The 18,251-nt window shown below is 36.5% G+C and overlaps 1 protein-coding gene across 6 annotated transcripts in view; it reads left to right on the top strand.

Moving 5' to 3' along the window:
• Positions 1–18,251, top strand: part of RIMKLB (ribosomal modification protein rimK like family member B) — a 50,294-nt gene that overhangs the window by 16,924 nt on the left and 15,119 nt on the right. For all 6 annotated transcript variants that reach the window (XM_065742292.1, XM_065742290.1, XM_065742291.1 and 3 more), the window contains 3 exons: positions 11,452–11,682; positions 13,695–13,781; positions 17,284–17,487. In XM_065742292.1, the coding sequence (XP_065598364.1) occupies positions 11,452–11,682; positions 13,695–13,781; positions 17,284–17,487 (522 nt within the window). The remainder of the gene's footprint in view (positions 1–11,451; positions 11,683–13,694; positions 13,782–17,283; positions 17,488–18,251) is intronic.

Genomic DNA, 18,251 nt, shown 5'->3' with positions numbered 1-18,251 from the left:
GAATAAGATCTATGGCTTCAAATGATTGTTATGCTATGTATGTAAAGTGCTTTTGCTTATTTGTCATGCTTGAATGAGGCTGGCATCTCGGCCTTAATAGCAGTTTTGCTGCCTTTTTCTTTTTTTACCAAGCACGTTGGAAGCCATCAGGGATTGCACTTTTAATTTAGGACAGGAGAACAAGAGGGGCAGTTGAAGAAAAAGAAATCTGTCTGACAAACTTGTTTTTTCAAAGTGGAAAGGAGGGCTAGCATAACCAGCACGAAGCTAGAAACACAAGTAGAAGAAAAGCACATTACAGACAATTCTACAGTCTCAAAATGGCAGTATGCAAACATTTTAAGCTGTTCAGACGATTGCTATTGTTGCTATGATCCAGGCTTGTTTGTTGCACTGGCATTTCTATTGATCATTTTCTGCAGTGAGCTCATTATGCAGTACCTGCAGAAATCAAATTGAACAAAAGAGCAGAATAGTTTTATTGCTGATGCAGGAAGTTTACCTGCTCACCAGCGAGCGCAGTGAGTGCTAGTGAATGATTTGCATGGATTACATGGGACTGGAGAATCAAACTTGCTACAGCAGCAGCAGTTTAGTGACTTGTCTTTGTGAACTGCAACATTACCTGACTGTCCAGCAGCCTTTTGTCAAGGTGATTTCTAAAAAGGTGTTCATTTCTTCTCTTTTCTTGCTTGAGCCCAAGGTGCTTAATGTGCAGTCAACTATTTAACTTCTAAGAATTTTTGATCTTTTTAAATAATTAGAGGCAGAGTTTAGAATTGAATGTATGTTACAGTTCTTTTTCTGAGAATGAATCAAAGGTGGCACTTGGAGATGAGATTTTTCTGACTGTGTTCCTGTAAGGCAGAGGAAAATGTAATCTGAAAATATTTAAAAGAGTTTGAGGAATGTATGCAAGATTGTAATACTAAATGGTTGTAAAAAGCTTGTTTTCTCATCTCTGACGCTGAATTTTTTTTTTTTTTGTGTGTGTGTGCGCGTGTTTGTGGTCAAATCAACAGCTTTTCAGTGTTCTTTGTTTCTTTTAAGTTAGCCAGATGCTTATTTCCAAGCAGGTAAGACAAAGATCTTTTAAGTTTATAGTACAAAGAAAAAGTAGATAAAGGCATTCATGAATTTATAGGGATTGTTAGACTTAGCACTACATTCACAGTCCAAAGATTATTAAGATTGGTAAGATTTCTTAAATGTGTTTATTTCAGATGTCAAAATAAGCTGGCAGTTGGTGATGTCCCTTCTGTTGCCTTTCAGTTCCATACTACCACTGCCTGATTTACTTTATTTGTCTAGTCTGGTTGGAAGGACTGTTTGTCTGTGTAATTTTGAGAAATGTTTTCTTTTTAAGGTAGTTACGGATTTTATGGACTGTCTTAATTAGTGAACATAATAAGCAGATGTCTTAATTTCTTAACACCTTCTTGATAGTAGGCTTCTGCATCCACAGCAGGAGAGAAACTAATGCATGATCTGGTGGGTGGCAACCCTATCCATGGCAGAAGAATTGAAATTAAATGGTTTAGGTCCCTTCCAACATCAGCCATTCTATGGTTATATTTGTATTCTCATTAGAATACTGGCATGGACCTTGTGTGCAGTTACTGCAGTGTCATTTTAACCCTGTAAAGCTGAGAAGAGGAAAGAACCCCAGTGATCTTATAGAGGCATGGGGAAAATCAAATTCTTTCAACTCCTGTGTTGCTTTCTCTCTATTTTTTTTTATCAATGTCTGACAAAACTAGGAAACTTTGGGTTATATCTTTGTGCCCATAACAAATTCCATTTATTTATTTATTTAGTATGTATTTACTTACGTATTTATTTATATTTATACATTGTACTTATGAAGAGACCTCAAACTGTTATATAGCATACACCTGAGTAAATTAAATGTTTATTTGCTGTATACACAAAAAAAAACCAAACATTAAGATACAGAATATCCCTAGAGATGGGAGCTGGTGTTATCTCTGCAAGCTTTGGAAATCAATTTTAACCCAGCCTTTGAGGAATGTATCATTATTCAGTTACTGCTTTTAAGGGGAGCACATTTGTCTCTAAAACAACTGACTCATAAAGTTAATGTGATTTTGTTTAGATGGTTCTTAGACTGGAGTGACAGGTCAGAAGAGTATTCTGAGGGAACTTTTCCCCAAATTTCAGGCTCAAAAAAATGTTTAGGAACACTTGGAAAGACAGGTAGTTGGATATTATTTATTAAAAGTTTCTGAGAAGGTAAAAACTTCTGTCTTACTTGATATAGGAGATACATATGAAGGATACATGTCTCTGTAAGGAATGGAAAATTCCCATGGGATGTTTTTCCACTGATTTGATTTTAGTAATAAAAGAATGAATTGCTGAGATAAAAGAAGATAGTTTTTGGAAGCAGAGAGAGAAGAGGTGCTTAAATTACGTACTTAAAAGGCTTTTGGGCATTACAGGGGAAATTTTAGATTAATCTCTGTTGGAAGGAGATGCCTCTGCCATGCTAGATTGCGTGAGTCTTTCCTCTGGTTTTATGTCTTGTTTTGGAATGACCTTTGTGGTTACCCCTTTTTTTTTTTTTTTTTTTTTGGATATGCTGTCAATTCTTCATCTGCAATTTAAAATTAACAGAAATTGGACGTTCAACATATGGGAGAGACTCAGTGTTAAGAGTGGAGTGAGTTTGCAGTAAGGTTGGTTAGATGTTTATCCATAGTCTTGTCCTTTATCATTGAAGACTTGTATTTTATGTTGATAGTGTTTAATTGATATGATTTTCTGCACTTGGGGCTCAGGGGGAGTTCAATACTTTTTATTCCTAAGGCTCTTGATGTTGATGAGCTCTGGATAGATGATAAAAAATAACAGAGATCTACCATGGGAGTCAGTTGAGAGTACTTTGTACTTTTGAAGCCTTAAGAGCTTACTTGACCCCAAGAAATGTAATGAGATGTTGTAGTGGAGAACATTTTACAAAGATCTCGACAAGAGGTACAAGAAGACTCATAGCAACTTAGAAACTAAGAGATTGTGTCTGGTTTATAAGCATAATGCTCTTTTTTCTTGTGAGGTATGGTCTATACTGAGCAGCAGTTTTAGGCAGTAATTCCATTAGGCAGGCTTCTTAAGTGTAGCTCCTGGATTCCAAAACATGGTGGATTTGCCTTTGGTCCCTCTCTCATCCCTGTTCCCAGTTATGCCATTGTTTCTTACTTGTGCAGGCACTTCTGCTTATCTTCTAATCACAAGCCACTTTAGCTCTATTTTTCCCTCCCAACAAGTCATTTTTCTGTCATTCAGGATTTTTTGAGGTGGCCCATGGTCCAGCCATTTGGGTACCAAAGCTGTCTGTAAGTGCAAGCAGTAGAGAGACAGTTGTAGGAATACCTTACGTTCACGACAGGGAGGCTGTTATTTCTATACCTTTCATGAAACCATGTCTTACCGCTAGTGTTCATAGGAAACTGCTGCTGCTGCTATAAAGAGGAATAGGATGCTTCTCTTGTTTTGTTAGCTGTATGTTCATGTTTCTCTTAACTTAGTTCTGACTACTGCTGAGCTGCTGTAAATCAGTGGTTAGGTTAGGTCCCTGCTGTTCTGTCAGCTAAAGCAAGTCCAATAAGTATGCCCAAGATATTGAGGGAAGAGAGGAACGGGGGAGAGGACAGTTCTTAATTCAGATCTCAAGTAAGCATTCTTCAGTGTTGTGGCAGGGGCAATGCCTACCTCATCTCAAACAATGAGCACAGGCACCAAAGAGAGGAGTGTCTCCTGAGTCATGGTGCTTTGGCATATTAATATGATAATGATGCTTTATTTGGGAGTACTAATCAGTGTTTTCAGAATATTCATTGATTGTTAAAATATTAAATTTCTAAGATCATTACAACTGTATATGAATCATTTATCATAAGTACTAATTATATAATGGCTTAGATCGTATTTTAAAATGTCTGACATTTTGAACTAGTTCAATTGTCAGTGCATGTTTAGGGTTTCTTCTATAAGGTCTGTATTGCATGTCAATAATGGACACGAGAGGTATGTCAACACATTTCTGTTTCACACAATGTTCAATGACTATGTAGGTTGATTCAGTAGTAATGCTTCCTATTTATTTCCATGGAAACTCAACAGATACAAAGAGCAAAATAATCTTTCCTCTCATAGAAGAAACTATTAGTTAAAATATATAAAAATAAACTAAGCGCTTTGGATTTTTTTTTTGCTTGTTTTTTTTTTACTTCCTTCTTAGATTAGACTGTTTTGTCTGCTTTTAAGTGAGATTTGTTCAAGAGAGCTCAGGTTATTTGAAGAATGCTGCATCAAGCTTGGCCATAGCAATAGCTGTAGCAGTTCATTAGCAATCCAGCTAATGAATCTTTTTTGCTAATCCAAATAATAATGCCTAAAATCCTGGTCTACTTCAGAGGTAATTAAAAAAATTGAAGATGCAGATAACTTGAAGATGACACTGCTACTAAAAGGAACAGTGAAAAAAGCTACTCTTGACTACTCATTTTCTGCCTTTGCACTGCCTTAATTTTTCTTTTGGATTCAAGTTGTTGTGTAGGTGTACAAATACTTTTGTAAGTAATGTAGAGAAACCCTGTAAGATTTGGAATCAGCAGCTGCAACAGCAAAAGAGTAGAGCTCTTTCAGTGGCAGAGCTGATTTTTGCTGGTTAGTAGTGTTTATGTCTGAGTGTGATGATTCATGAAGATTTCACCCCACTGATGTCTGATGTAGCTGAGACTACGAAAGTCATGAATGGTGCTCTGCAAATATAGCTAGCCAACCTGTGACAGATAAGCATCAGAAATACAGAGCAGAGGAGAATATATAGTTGAAATAGGGTAGTGAGATTTCATCTTGTGGTTTCAGGTTAAGTTTGTTGTTTCAAACCTCACCCCGGAGTTACAGTTCCATGCTTCCTGTATGCTGATACTAGTAACTCTGAAGCTATATAAGCTGAAAACTTTTTTCCCCCCATAAAATTAATTGCCTGTTGGTCAGTGAGTGTCATCTGCCACCCCAAGTTTTTCACTATTTTCATTAGCACATGTATTTGTAAGAATGGTTCTATATTTTTTCTTGGGAAGGTAAGAGGTACTCTGGGTAAAGAAAGGGACACGGAGTATGATAGATTTCGCTGAGGTGCCAGCTTTCTTTCTGTTTGTAGCTGTAGAAGTGCTCTTAGTTTCTTTTTTGCAGGTTAGAGTCTTGTTTAAATAAAATTGCATTTGAAGTGCTGTACTATAAAATATCACCTTATTTGTGCACACTTGTTGCTCACAATCATTTTATAAGATAGACTTGTCCATGTATTAAAGAAAGCTTTTGATTTATACAACAGCATTTTGATAATGCATTCTGCTTTTGTTAATTATTCCTAAATACTTCTCCCATGGCAGAATTTATGTTCAAAGTATATGAAATATTAAATTGTAGAAATGTAGTTTTGTTTGTTGAGTTTGGTGAGGAACTGTGTATTTTATTATTGCCAGTAAACTACTATTAGCAATAAAGTTTGGGATATTTTCCTTTTGGGTTTTATATGGCAATTAGGATGAAGCATATTTAATTATCTTCATGTAAACTATGAGTAATTATTAAATACCTTAGAAGTTTAACACTAATATTATGCAGCTTCTTGTGCCTGACAGATACTGGAAGGGTGGATGAACCAGAAATAGTAATGCACTGTTTTGAGAACAAGAGTAAGTCAAGATTTGTAAGCACATTGAGTGATTCTTGTTACAATAACTGATTAGTTGTGAAAAACAGCAGAATGAGATGTCCTCAAATTGTGAGTAACATTTTTTGTGCTGGGAGGCTAATCTCTTTTTCCCAGCTGAAGAAACAACTTTTAATAGCCTGCTTGTTCAAACTCTGTTCATTTGGAAAGTGTTAGCAAATCCAAAATGGTTGCACTGATAAATTGGTATGGCAAAGTTGAGAGAGTTGGAGACTTTCAGGTTAGCATACTGATCTTTGAGGTCTGAAAACTTATTTTTAAGTGGGAAAATTTCTTAGTCTCTCTTAGTTCCTTTTAAGAATGTGATAGACTGGTGTATGTTTTGTGTTTCCAAAAATGTGATTCAAATTTTATATTTCAGAATGTTGTGTGCACAGTGGACATGTGTATACATTCCATTTGTATACTGCTGATGTTAGAAACATATTCCACACACTTCTTCTGTCTGAATACTGAAACACTTTTTTCCTGCTTTTTTGAATTATTGTTTTGATTATAGAAAACAGTTTACTGATTGTATGTAAAAGTGCTAGATAATGTAGTATTTCCCCCAGAGAAAGTTTCTTTTTCCTTTCTCTTATGCTTATATTCTTTGGGTGTCTTCCTCAGGCCATAGCTTCCAATATTTCCAGCTACTTTCGTATTTTCATTTATTATAGAGTATCAATTAATGCTGATTATTCAAATTGCCTAAAACCAGAATCAGAATCAGTATTTTGGTTTCAGATATCAGTATTTTGATTTACATGGCAGCCTAAGCAGTTCTCCTAGTACTTGTGCATTTTATCATTTAGCTTTTCATTGTAACATTTTATTAAGTAACTTAGTCAAGCTGTGGTTCTTATGGTTGTGCTGTACTTGAAGACCTGAATTTGAGTCCTTAGTAATCCATGGTCCTGTTGAATCTGGTTTTTTTTTTCTTTTCTTTTAATTATTATTTCCCAAAGCAATTATTTGGAGTGAGAATGCTTTTATCAATTTAATTATTACTGAGATTTATATTTTGTTTTAAATGCTGATAGTTTGCTATGATGAGAAATGAAAAACCTTTGTAATTATTTATGATACTCTTATTAAATCTTTTAGAATTTAGACTTACCACCTGAAAACAGATTCATTCTGTGAGAAGATACACATTGTAACAGCTGAAGATATGGATGTTCATAATGTGCAAGATGGACATGAAATGTTGCTTCACAGCAATAACGTTTAACCTTTTGATGAACTGATGACTGTAGAATTTGGAAGGCCTATACAAAGAATGCAAGACTGAATAAAGCAAGTTTAGAAATGTCTAGTAATTTAAAATGCTGCTGCAGTATGAGTTAAAATTGCTGTACACTGTTGCTTGAAAAAAGAAACTGTGCACTGTTTCTTGAAATTTTGATCCTTTATAGCCATTCATAAAATTTCTTATAGTTTCTAAAGTGCAAGAAAGCAGACTAACTTAATTGGGTAGTAGAAGCATTAATGCTTATGGGTTGTAATAAATAAGAGGCTGAAGTTTAAGGACTGACATACTCTGTATATGTGATTGAATTGCAAAAGTGCATTTGACTTGCAGTCTTTACAGGATATTGTCATTGACTGTATTTGTGCACTTGACTTGTCCCAGTTGCCTGGTAAGACTAATTGTGAAACCTCTTCACTCAAGCTTAAAGCATTCTGCCTCATGTTTTTCTTTAGTATGGCTGCAAGCACTTAGTCAATTTAGGAAGCTTAGCGGACAGCCAGCAGCTTTTAAAGTCGTAATAACTCCCATTTTGTTTGTATGCCTGTTATGAAGTATTTCATTTGAATATGTACCACCTAAATGATAACTCCTAAGAGTAAGGCATTGTAATTCAGGAATTGAGTTGAATTACATTGAATTCTTGGCTTGCCTGGGCTGCATTAAGTGAAGAGGAATTGTCTTGTGCTGCATATAAAATATATAATATAGTTAATGTATATAAGTAGGAAAGCATATTTTAAATATATTTTTATTAAACATAAAAAAAGAGAGCAGTAAAAACATAAAACTAGCAAGTTGGACGCATATGACTGATAAATTGTCATAAGGATGGAGATAGAAGCTACTTAAAAATACCTACATGAATGAGTGAGGACTGGGGAATTCCAGAGTTATTTTTTATATGTACTGTCTGCATCTGCCCTAAAATAGCACTAAATCATGTTGTGGAGAGGAAACTGTCCTTTGCATCTTGCTATGCAAGAAAATTCTACCATGTTAGATGTTACTATCTCAAGGACTTTCTTAGGCAGTAGATGTATGTTTTCTGATCTCACTGCTAATGGCAGCAAAAGTTTTAGTTCTTTCTTTCATCTTTGTAGAAGTTTAATGCTACATCTATTTTCTGTGGACTTCATGCGTTCACCTAGTGGTCTCTGATCTATTTGAATCTCTGTAAGCCTCTTCAATAGAGACCAGCTACTTGGTTCTTTCAGCTCACATGCTATTTTTAGGGAACTGCAAGCAGCAGGAGCAGTTGGGCCAGCTGATGAGGAATCATGTACTAAAATAACCACACAGTTGCTGTGAGCTTCTTTGAGTTATCTTAGATATAAACTTGGTGGAAGGCTTGGTGGAAGCTTGAAAGATGTGGTGTAACCTGGTTAAGTTAATTCCTGTTTGATTACAGTTGTCATCGCAAAAAAAACTCCTTTTTCACTTTCATCTTAATAATATATTTGCTGTATTATGTTACAAGTCTGCCATATTCCGTTTTGTAGACTTCCATCTCACAGAGGAAGTCTGAAGAAAACTGAGTGAAGGTTTTCTTGCAGGTCTTGCTCTTTCATGTGTTTTTAGAGTGTGAAATTCCAGCTCAGAAGTCTTCTATCTCATAGGGCCAAAGAATACCCAAATGTTTTTTAACTTAAGAATTCTTTTTTCCAAGCAGTAGTGAAATGGATATTGGTAAAGTTCATAATATTGAAGAGTCAGTTCAATCTATCTTTCCTTACTATGAGTACTTTGTACTACAAAGGACTTTACAGCTATCTGTATTTCATGTCTGCGATATCATGGACCAAGTTGTTATTATTCGAGGTATTTGCATATGGTATGAACTGACTGCTTCCTGCATTTTTGTGAGATCTGTTCATTATCTGCAGGCAGTCATGAATGTAACTCACTATTACTCCCGCCTGGATGCCTACCTGTGGAACCTGGTCCAGGGAGCCTGTTTTGGTGGACTAGATGATCTCTAGAGGTCCCTTCCAACCCCTACAATTCTGTGATTACTGTTCTGGGACTGGAATGGTGCTGTTACTGTAAAGGAAAGAGACCCCATCTCAGTTTTCAAAAAACATTTAATTAGCCCTTAATCTCACTGTAGTGTATCTTTTTTTTCCTTTCTTTTTTTTTTTTTTTTGTGTTCTTTCCTTTGCATTCATGAATTGCTTTTTGGAAGAGAAATTATTTGTACGCATTAATATGTTCTGTGTTACTGCTTTCAGTGCATCATAGTGAATAAACATTATTTTATCAACCCACTCATCGATAATGACCATTAACTGCTGGGTGTCAGATGGAATGCTGAATACTAGCTTGTTTTTCAAAATAGCAGAATCTGACTCCTTTTTGCTGTAATAAAGTTGCTTATGTTTTCAGCACTGTATTGCTGTGAGACTGCAACTAGTTTTTATGATATATGTCAGTAGTGGTGACTCAAATTGTACATTTCATGGAGTAGCTCTTCCTCTTGTTCCTAAACCATCTTCTCAGGGGAGAGAAAGAGAGAGACAGAGAGAGAGAGAGAGAGAGAGAGAGAAAATAAAAATGTACTGAGTTTTCACCAGTCTTTTAGTCAAGTCCAAGGCAGGTATTCAGAAGAATCCTATCTGAGGCGTTTACATTGGTATTGTGTTCTTTTTCAAACTCCATTGTGCAGAACTTCAGCATGTAGTATGACTAGAAAGAAGAAGAACAAAATAGACTTTTGATAGATTATAAATTAGAAAATGGTAGTTATGGTTTACAGCAGAGATGTACAGTGGAAATTTTGGGAGTCTGTAGAAAATACAGTACTTTGTAAAATGCGTTGTTACACAGCCTGCACATGAATCAGAACATACATGCAATTACAGTGCCAAAAAGTGGATGTAGTTGAATGTAAACCTTAATATATTTTCTACATGTGTAAATGGAATAAGTGGAATCTGAGTGACAAGTTAGAATGTATTTTTTAAATCTTTACTCTTTTTTCTTGATTAAAGGGGATGATAGTCCATTTCCTGATATTCACATTCTACTCAGTTTTCTGTCAGTCTTTGTTTTTAATCTTACTTGAGATGCTTCTATAAGATGGTGTTTGTGTGTCTGAAGCCTGCTTATTTAAACACGCAAATCATGTCAGCTGCAATGCGGCAGTGCTTGGTGCTAATGAGGTTAACATCCAAAATCTGTTTTCTCATCTCTGTACAATTCTAGCAATTGGCACTGGAGGAAAAAAAATAATTGGATATGGCTTTGTTTTGGCTTTTCCAGAGTATGGTTCCATGCCCTTCTGATGACTGGCAGTATATTTCTACTTCCATTTAGGGAGTTGAGTGTTTATTTCATTACTTTTGGTGCAAACTCTAAGATAGAACCTGGTTGGAAAAAGAAATCAGCAGGACCCCTTGTCCTTAATACATTGCTTCAAATTTACTTTTAAATGAAAATAAAAATAAAATGCATTTCCTGACAGTATGTATGTCTACAGATTGGGTAGGTGCATGTCTTTATTTGAAAAGTAATGACTTTGGAATAGAGCTAATCAGGTAACTATTTTGGGCTAAGTCTGAATAGTTAGAACAGGCCTTTCACGGACATGAAATGCAGATGAACTGTGATTTCTCAGCCACTTCTTCTTGTTTTTAAGGTGCTGATAGCAGTGTGATCTGTATATTTTACATTCAAATCAGTTTGTCTTAAAAGCAAATAAAGTGAATATAAAATACTTGTATCTTCCCATTTTCAGCTTCCAGACTGTCATTATCAAGCTTGATGCCTTCCCAACTGATCCTGTAATGCCTTCATGCTTGCAACTTTCCTTTCCATGTTTTGTTTTGTTTTGTTTTCAGAGACATTGTCGGTAAAACTGTAGGCCCGACAGTCATGACAAAGCGATTACAGTGCTGATGGAGCTGATTTTCTTTACAATTCCTTCCTCAGTGTTACCTTGTGCCACTCTGATAGCTGATAAAATTATTTCTGAGCATCTGTTATACATCAGTTTTTGAATTGATCTCGTAAAAATGTTGCGTTTTTAAGGGTCATACTTAACCTCATTTACTTTGGTGATTGTGTAATGTGATTTCACAAACAGAGGAATCGATAGAAGTGGGCCTGAGAAAGGTAAAAACTGTATAATGAAGTCAAGAAATATATGTAAGAGGCAGGCAGTTCCTGAGTTATTGTTACTGTTCTTATCGTTGTAGTGTTCAGCTTATGTGCATAGGAAGGTTGACAATTTAACCTAGAAAAAAGCTTTTCATCCTGGGAAGCGGCCTTAAGAGTATGTGCCCTAATACAATGTAAATGTAGTTTATGAAGCAGTATGACTTGATGAGATGTGTGCTGTTCTAATCCTCACCATTTAAGTCTAGTGTGATCAAATACAGGGTAGTGTTTCTTTGTGTGTTTACATCCTCCTGAATACCTTGCAGCTGATTGGAATGGTTTGCTTTTCCTTCTTTAGGTCTCCGGGTGAATGGGGAACTTATTACTGCTTACCCCCAGGTGGTGGTTGTCCGGGTGCCAACACCTTGGGTCCAAAGTGATAGTGATATCACAGTCCTTCGCCATCTAGAGAAGATGGGCTGTCGACTGATGAATCGTCCCCAGGCCATCCTCAACTGTGTCAACAAGTTCTGGACATTTCAAGAACTTGCTGGTCATGGTGTGCCCCTGCCAGACACCTTTTCATATGGTAAGGCTTTGGAATCAAATAGAATAGTTGCCTGCAGAATTTATGCTTTTATAGTGAATAAAGTTTTGGAAATTCTTAGAATTAAGTACTGTGAGGCTGATTCCACAGATGAGTAACTAGAAAAAATATTATAGTCAAATGCTGGTTTTAGCTTTGTTGATTAGCTGTGATATTTTATGAAGGGTAGTTTAATTATGCTCCTACCTCCCAGGAACTACATTTGCTGATTACTTTTAAAACTCTTTGAACTCTTTCAGTTGCCTAAAATAACGGACAGAGACTAAGAACTGAATGTCATAGGATATTAAAGATCTAGACTTTAGGAAAATCTGAAAATATGTTGAACTTCTATATAAATAAAAAAATCTGCAAATATATTAGTAGTTATGAAAGGCCAGAAACAGCACAAGCTCACATGTTCAAGTATTAATGGTTCTTTGGAGTTTGGTTTCCCTCCAGAATTCCCTCCATCAGTTAGTTGCTGATGTTCCTTGTTCCTGCCATTGGAGTCTTTGGTTCCTGATGAAGTGCCAGATTAGGAGAACCATGTGTTTGAGCTGCTGTGACTTTATTTTTCCTTTAATTAAAATACATTAAAAAAACACCCTTTCTTTCTTGGGAAGCATTAGTGCTTTCCTCTCCTTCATGCAGTTACACTGATAGGCCTTTATAATGAAAACTTGCCAAAAATGCAAACTTGACAAAAGCATCAGTAACTATTTCTATCAATTAGTATGAAAATGCATTTGAGATGAACAGTGTTTATAGAAGCAATTGCTCTAACTCTTTGAGAAATAAATGAGTTTCTAATTCTCAGTGGGGAAAGGGAAACCAAGAATGATGGTGTAGTTAGAGAACATTTTTCTTCCTAACCTCCTGCCTGTCTTTTAATTCTATTAATGTCCATCTCTAGAATTTGACAGAAGCGTGGCCTTTCTTTTTTACACAAGTATCAAGATATCAAGGAGAGCTGGCTTTGCTGAGAAAAACAGGATGTGCTGAACTGCACGTTATTTTATGACACACATTAAAATCTGCAGTGAAGTACTGATGATTGCTTCTGGCTTTCTGAGTAGTGTCCTGGCTTAACTTCTGTGCTTTACTGCATTGCTTTTAAAGGAGTCTCATCCCTTCATCTGCTGACATCTTATTTCTTGTACTGTGGTCAGCCTCCTGTGAATCGAAGAACTCAAATAAAATTAAAGCATCAGTCATAGTGAACAATTGTTAAATGTTACTCTCTACGATTCTTATAGATGAAGTGCAGAAAAGGTCGAAGTAGTAATTCAAGAAATAGGGAGAAAGAGATGCAAGAGACTTAAACATTAGAAAAGGGGAAACGGGTGACAAGATTTGAATTGTTACCGCTGTCAGGATTATGCCTCGACTTTGTATTTCATGCTGTTTTTCTGGCTAGTAGTTTGGATGGAAGTGTTCCTGGTATGTGCTATATTCCTGTTAGAAAACTGGAACAAGTTGGTAGAATCTGGGCATTCAGATTTAGAAGACTGGATTGAGCTTTTTGGGGTTGTGTTCAATGACCATTGTCATCATTAAACACTTTTTAATTTAAAAGAGATTTAGGTTAGATGTTAGGATTAAATTCTTAGCACAGAGTGTGGTGAGGCACTGAAACATGCTGCCCGGAGAAGCCTTGGAGATATTCAAAGCCAGGTTGGATGGGGCAAGGAGCAGCCTGATATAGGGGTTGGCAACCCTGTCCACAGCAGGTGGGCTGGAACTGAATCTTTAAGGTTCCTTCCAACCTAAGCTGTTCTATGATTGTCAGTTTTTGTCTTACATTCCAGAGGAAGTAGAAATCAATAAGGCACAGATTACAAACACCTCAAAATTCTGACTGTGTTCTGTGACCAAATTCTTCTTAACTGTTAATTTTTTTTCTTTGCATTATCTTGCAAGTTGGAAGAGTGGGAGGAATGTGTCACAATTACATCCCCAGTTTGGCCACACCAGGCTGGTGGCATATAATATTATTGGTTTTCTTTTACCAGGTGGTCATGAAAATTTTGCCAAAATGATTGATGAGGCAGAAGTGCTGGAGTTCCCTATGGTGGTGAAGAACACACGGGGTCACCGAGGTGGGTCAGAGGTGAAGGCAGGGAGTACTCTTAGTAGTACTTGAGATTTTGTGCTTTAAAGGGGTAATAGTAGGTAATAGTTAAGGTTTTCTATTAGGTATTGAACTTTTCTTGCAGTACTCTTAAGTTCTTCTATCTTCTAAATTCTGAATATTGAATAGGCTGCAATACTGGAAAACAGTTTTAATAGAACATAATCTTGAATTACCAGGGAGGGTAGGGGTTCAAAGTTATAGTACATCAGTGACTTTTGTGAGGAGGGCTTCGAACTGGAATAATGGAAGGCCTAGCTCCAGGGATATAGAGAGGTGCCTACACAGATTTTAGGGATGTTTCTGAACAGGCATAAAAAATGAAATTTTAGCTCAACAAACCTTAATTTGACTTTTATTTCTAAATGACTTCTTCTATAGTTAGGGTTCTGTTTTAAATAAACTGTCATAGACAGTTTGGCAAATTGAATCTTTTTCTTTATTTCAGGGAAAAGATCTCTGACAGTACTGGTGATAGCAAAGCAGGTTTGCGTGAAACTTTTGTTACCAGTTTTTTGTTTTAAGTGTTGAATATAAAATACTACATCAATTCATTTTAATGGTAGATAGGAAGAAGATTTGGAATCAGTTTTAGAGGTTATTTACATAGGAGAGCACACTGTTTTTAATCTACTTTAAAACCAATTTGATAAATACTAGAAGTAAAAAGAGTCTGAAACTGATGTTTAAGCACATAAACCAGGAATTACCATAAACTAATGGAAACACACCAACATGTTACCACTTCGTCCTTCTTATTGCACCTGTTTATTCCCACACTATTGTTCTGGTGCACCTCTTCTGAAGCATGATGGTTTCTGTAACCATTTAGTAAATGAATTTAGGAACAATTATTAGACTGGTTGTGTTCATTTGGATTAATTCCTTGCTTGAATTACCATTTATCTTCACAAATTCTTGCACTGATGTAGTAGAAGACTGAGAGCAAAAGGCTGCGGCAGTGGAAGATATTGGCAGTAATACCTATTTGTATGGTTTCAAAGTGCTTTTAGACCTTTGCAGACCTATGACGTTGGAATTTGACTTTTCAGCAACTTGAATTTTGCAAATGTGGAATAACTGAGGAATTGGATTGGGTTTGCCTTGACACTGCTTCTTGTTAAGATCTAGAAATAATTGTAGAGTTTGCAGCTATTGACTTTCTTTTCCATTTTTAGCTAGAATTCATATGAATCTGTGCTAAAGCTAGTGTTATCCTGGGCTGCATAAGGCAAAGTATTGCCAGCAGGTCAAGGGGAGTGACCCTTCCTGCCTGCTCAGCACTGGAAAGACCTGGCATGCTGAATCCAGTGCTGGGCTCTCAGAACAAGAGGGACATAAAGCTACGGAAGTCCAGCAGAGGGCCATAAAGATGATAAAGGAATTGGAGCACCTCTCCTATGAGGGAAGGCTAGGAAGAGAAGGGACCGCTGAGCCTAGAGAAGAGAAGGCTCAGAGGGGATTTTATCAGGTCTACAATTATCTGAAGGGAGAGTGTCAAGAGGATAGAGCCAGGTTCTTTTCAGTGTTGCCCAGTGCCAGGACAATTATCAGTGTACACAAACTAGAATGCAGGATGTTCCCTCTAAATGCCAGGATGCACTTCTATGGTATGTGGATGACTGAACACTAGCATAGGTTGCCCACATTGGTTGCAGAGCCTTGAAGTCTTTTCCTAAGGACACTCAAAAGCCATCTGGACGTGGTCCTTGGCAGCCTGCTGTCATTGCCCCAACTTGAGTAAGAGGGTCCTAAAGCATCAATTAATTCTGTAATTTTGTTTACAAATTTTATACGTACTTTACATACCATACATTTTATTGCAAATTTATCCATGCCTGCACTTTCAAATTAAGACTGTTGGGGAACTTCTTCAAATTAATTTAAGATGGACCATTTTCAAATCATATTTAAAAATGAGACAAATGTGTCTACTAGATGTCATTTGATGAATAAAAGTCATGTTCTCCTAAGCCCATTTTCTGCAGTTTGCTGCTGCAGTAAATGTGCTGTTTTTATTTTGCCAAGATTTGGTGGTGGTGCATAATTACCAAAAGCTAAGTAGTTCCCCTCCAAAGCATCCTTAGTTCTGTCCAGTTTTAAGAATACAGTAGGAGTAACTGCCTGTAGGAGAGCTAAAGTTGGGCATGTGAGTGATCATGTGGAAGATTTTGCTTTATTGTCCTACTTTTGAGTCTACATTTCTGATGCTGTGGTTCTTATAAGAAATTCCATGAACCTCAAGCAGCATTCTGTGCTTTGCAGCACTTAAATCCTGCAACAGCTTTACTAAAGAAGCAAAGGCTTCTTCAGTAGGGCTTTGTAGAGCTTGCTAGAGTTCCTAGCACGTTATTTCTCCTAGGTCTGCTACAGATGCATTTCTGTTCTCTTAGTTAGAATAGGCAGTTTATAAATTGATTTTTGTATTTCCATAACATTGCAGCATGACTCAATGACAATTCTGCCATAAAAAAAATAAGTGCTGCCTTATTGCAAAACATAAATTTAATATGACATGAATGAGGCATTAACAAAGTAAGAGGAATTGGGAGAAGTAGCTAAAGATGGAAATGGATGCCTTCTTGTGAGACTAGATAAGAGATGGAAGTGATAGAGTCTTCCTTGAATGCTTTTTGTTTGTATAAGTAAAATTGGAAGAGAACGGAGAAGTCTTTGTTGCTCTAGGAATGAAGGAGAATGATATGACATGTTTTTGCTTAAACAAAACACATTGTTGATAAGTTTGCTGAAATAAAAGCCAATAATTTCTAAAGAACTAAAGATTTCTTTTAAAATTACAGTACATCCTACTCACTTCTATGTTTTGTGAAATGTTCAGCTAAATTTATCTTGGACCCTTTGGAGTTTAGTGTTTTGCTCTGAACTAAGTTGCTTCACTTCTAAGCCTCATTCTGGAGTTCTGTGATCCTGAGTTATTAGAAGTATTGGGAAGAGTAGCTTTTAGCAACTTCCTGGTAGTGAAGCAGCTTTGCAGTAATACAGTAGTGATGTAAGAGTTCTTAACAGCCTGTTGTTTAGCAATTTCATGTGATTGGTTCTTGTTGTATCAAACGTAGGCTGTGGGTCAAATTAAATGTCTACTGCTCTTGAGTATTTTTTCCCTTTTTTTCTCATTAAAGACTTGTTAACTTTACTCCTTCATTAAGGGCTGAAATTACAAAAACATCTCCTTTATCTAGAACTTTTTGGTTTTGTTTATTTTTTATTTTTTATTTTTATACTCTTCTCATGGCTCCTCTACTCTTTCAGTACTTGAATGCTGAGAAGCACTGAAACCCTGGAGTGCTGATGCCCACAGAAAAAAATTGTAAATGTATATAAACTACTGATAGTGCATGTGAAACCGAGCAGCATAGTGATCAGAGGTTTTACTTCTCTGTGTTGAATCATTGACTCAGCTCAAATTAGTAGCTTCTTCCAATCCTACAATCCATCCTTTTCTTATACAGGCAAAGCTGTGTTCCTGGCACGAGACAAGCACCATTTGGCAGACCTGAGCCATTTGATCCGTCATGATGCCCCATACTTATTTCAAAAATATGTTAAAGAGTCTCATGGCAAGGATGTACGTGTCATCGTAGTAGGAGGCCGTGTGGTGGGCACCATGCTCCGCTGCTCTACAGATGGGAGAATGCAGAGTAACTGCTCGCTTGGTAGGAAAAGCTTTGTTCATAGTTTTGATCAAAATATTTGAATCCAGAATAAAGACAAACTGAACTGCAATAAGCTGCAAGTTTTATTTTGTATTATCTGTGTTTTAACTTTAGATGTTTACAGAGGAAGCATGAGAGCAAGAATATATTACACAAAACTATATTCAGAAACTATCTCTGCCCAAAGTATTAGATACATAAGACAGTTGGAAGGGAGTCTGAAGTTCTGAGAGGACAAACAGAACATACAGTGCAACAGAGTAGGAAAAAAAAAAAAGAAGATGGAAAGCCAGTGAATAAAGGAGACCACCAATTGGGAAGAGAGAGAGTACTAAGAGGGAAAACTGTTTAAGGCAATCAACTGCTGGGTTGTGTTTTACAGCTGCTTGTGCTGCCTTAAGTTTGTCAGTCTACTCTCTGCAATTTTTTTCCCTTAAAAACCATGTCTGTGAGGAAGTTTACTACACTGATTGTAGTATACTTAGATTTGAGTTTCTGCGTCACTTTCTGTAGGACAGGAGAGGTTTCTTAGAGTAAAAGGAGAAGGGAAGGTTGAGGTTGCCTGACTAGTAATTATCTGAATTTCCTGGAACTGACCTGAGCATGGATTGAATGAAATATCTTCATGTACAGTACAGTTTATTAAGTAAAAATGGATGAAATATTTCAGTTACTACTTTTTGATGCTGAGGAAATGCAGCCTGAAAGATTTTTCTGCTAAATGTTTTCAGTGTTTTATGATTTTAAACTTAAGTGATATGACA

Source organism: Cyrtonyx montezumae, unplaced genomic scaffold, assembly GCF_038088225.1.
Source record: "Cyrtonyx montezumae isolate F1298 unplaced genomic scaffold, pur_monq_1.0 scaffold_3, whole genome shotgun sequence".
NCBI classification, from domain to species: domain Eukaryota; kingdom Metazoa; phylum Chordata; class Aves; order Galliformes; family Odontophoridae; genus Cyrtonyx; species Cyrtonyx montezumae.
The sequence above is the reverse complement of the archived record's forward strand: the minus strand, read 5'-3'. Positions and strand labels throughout refer to the sequence as shown.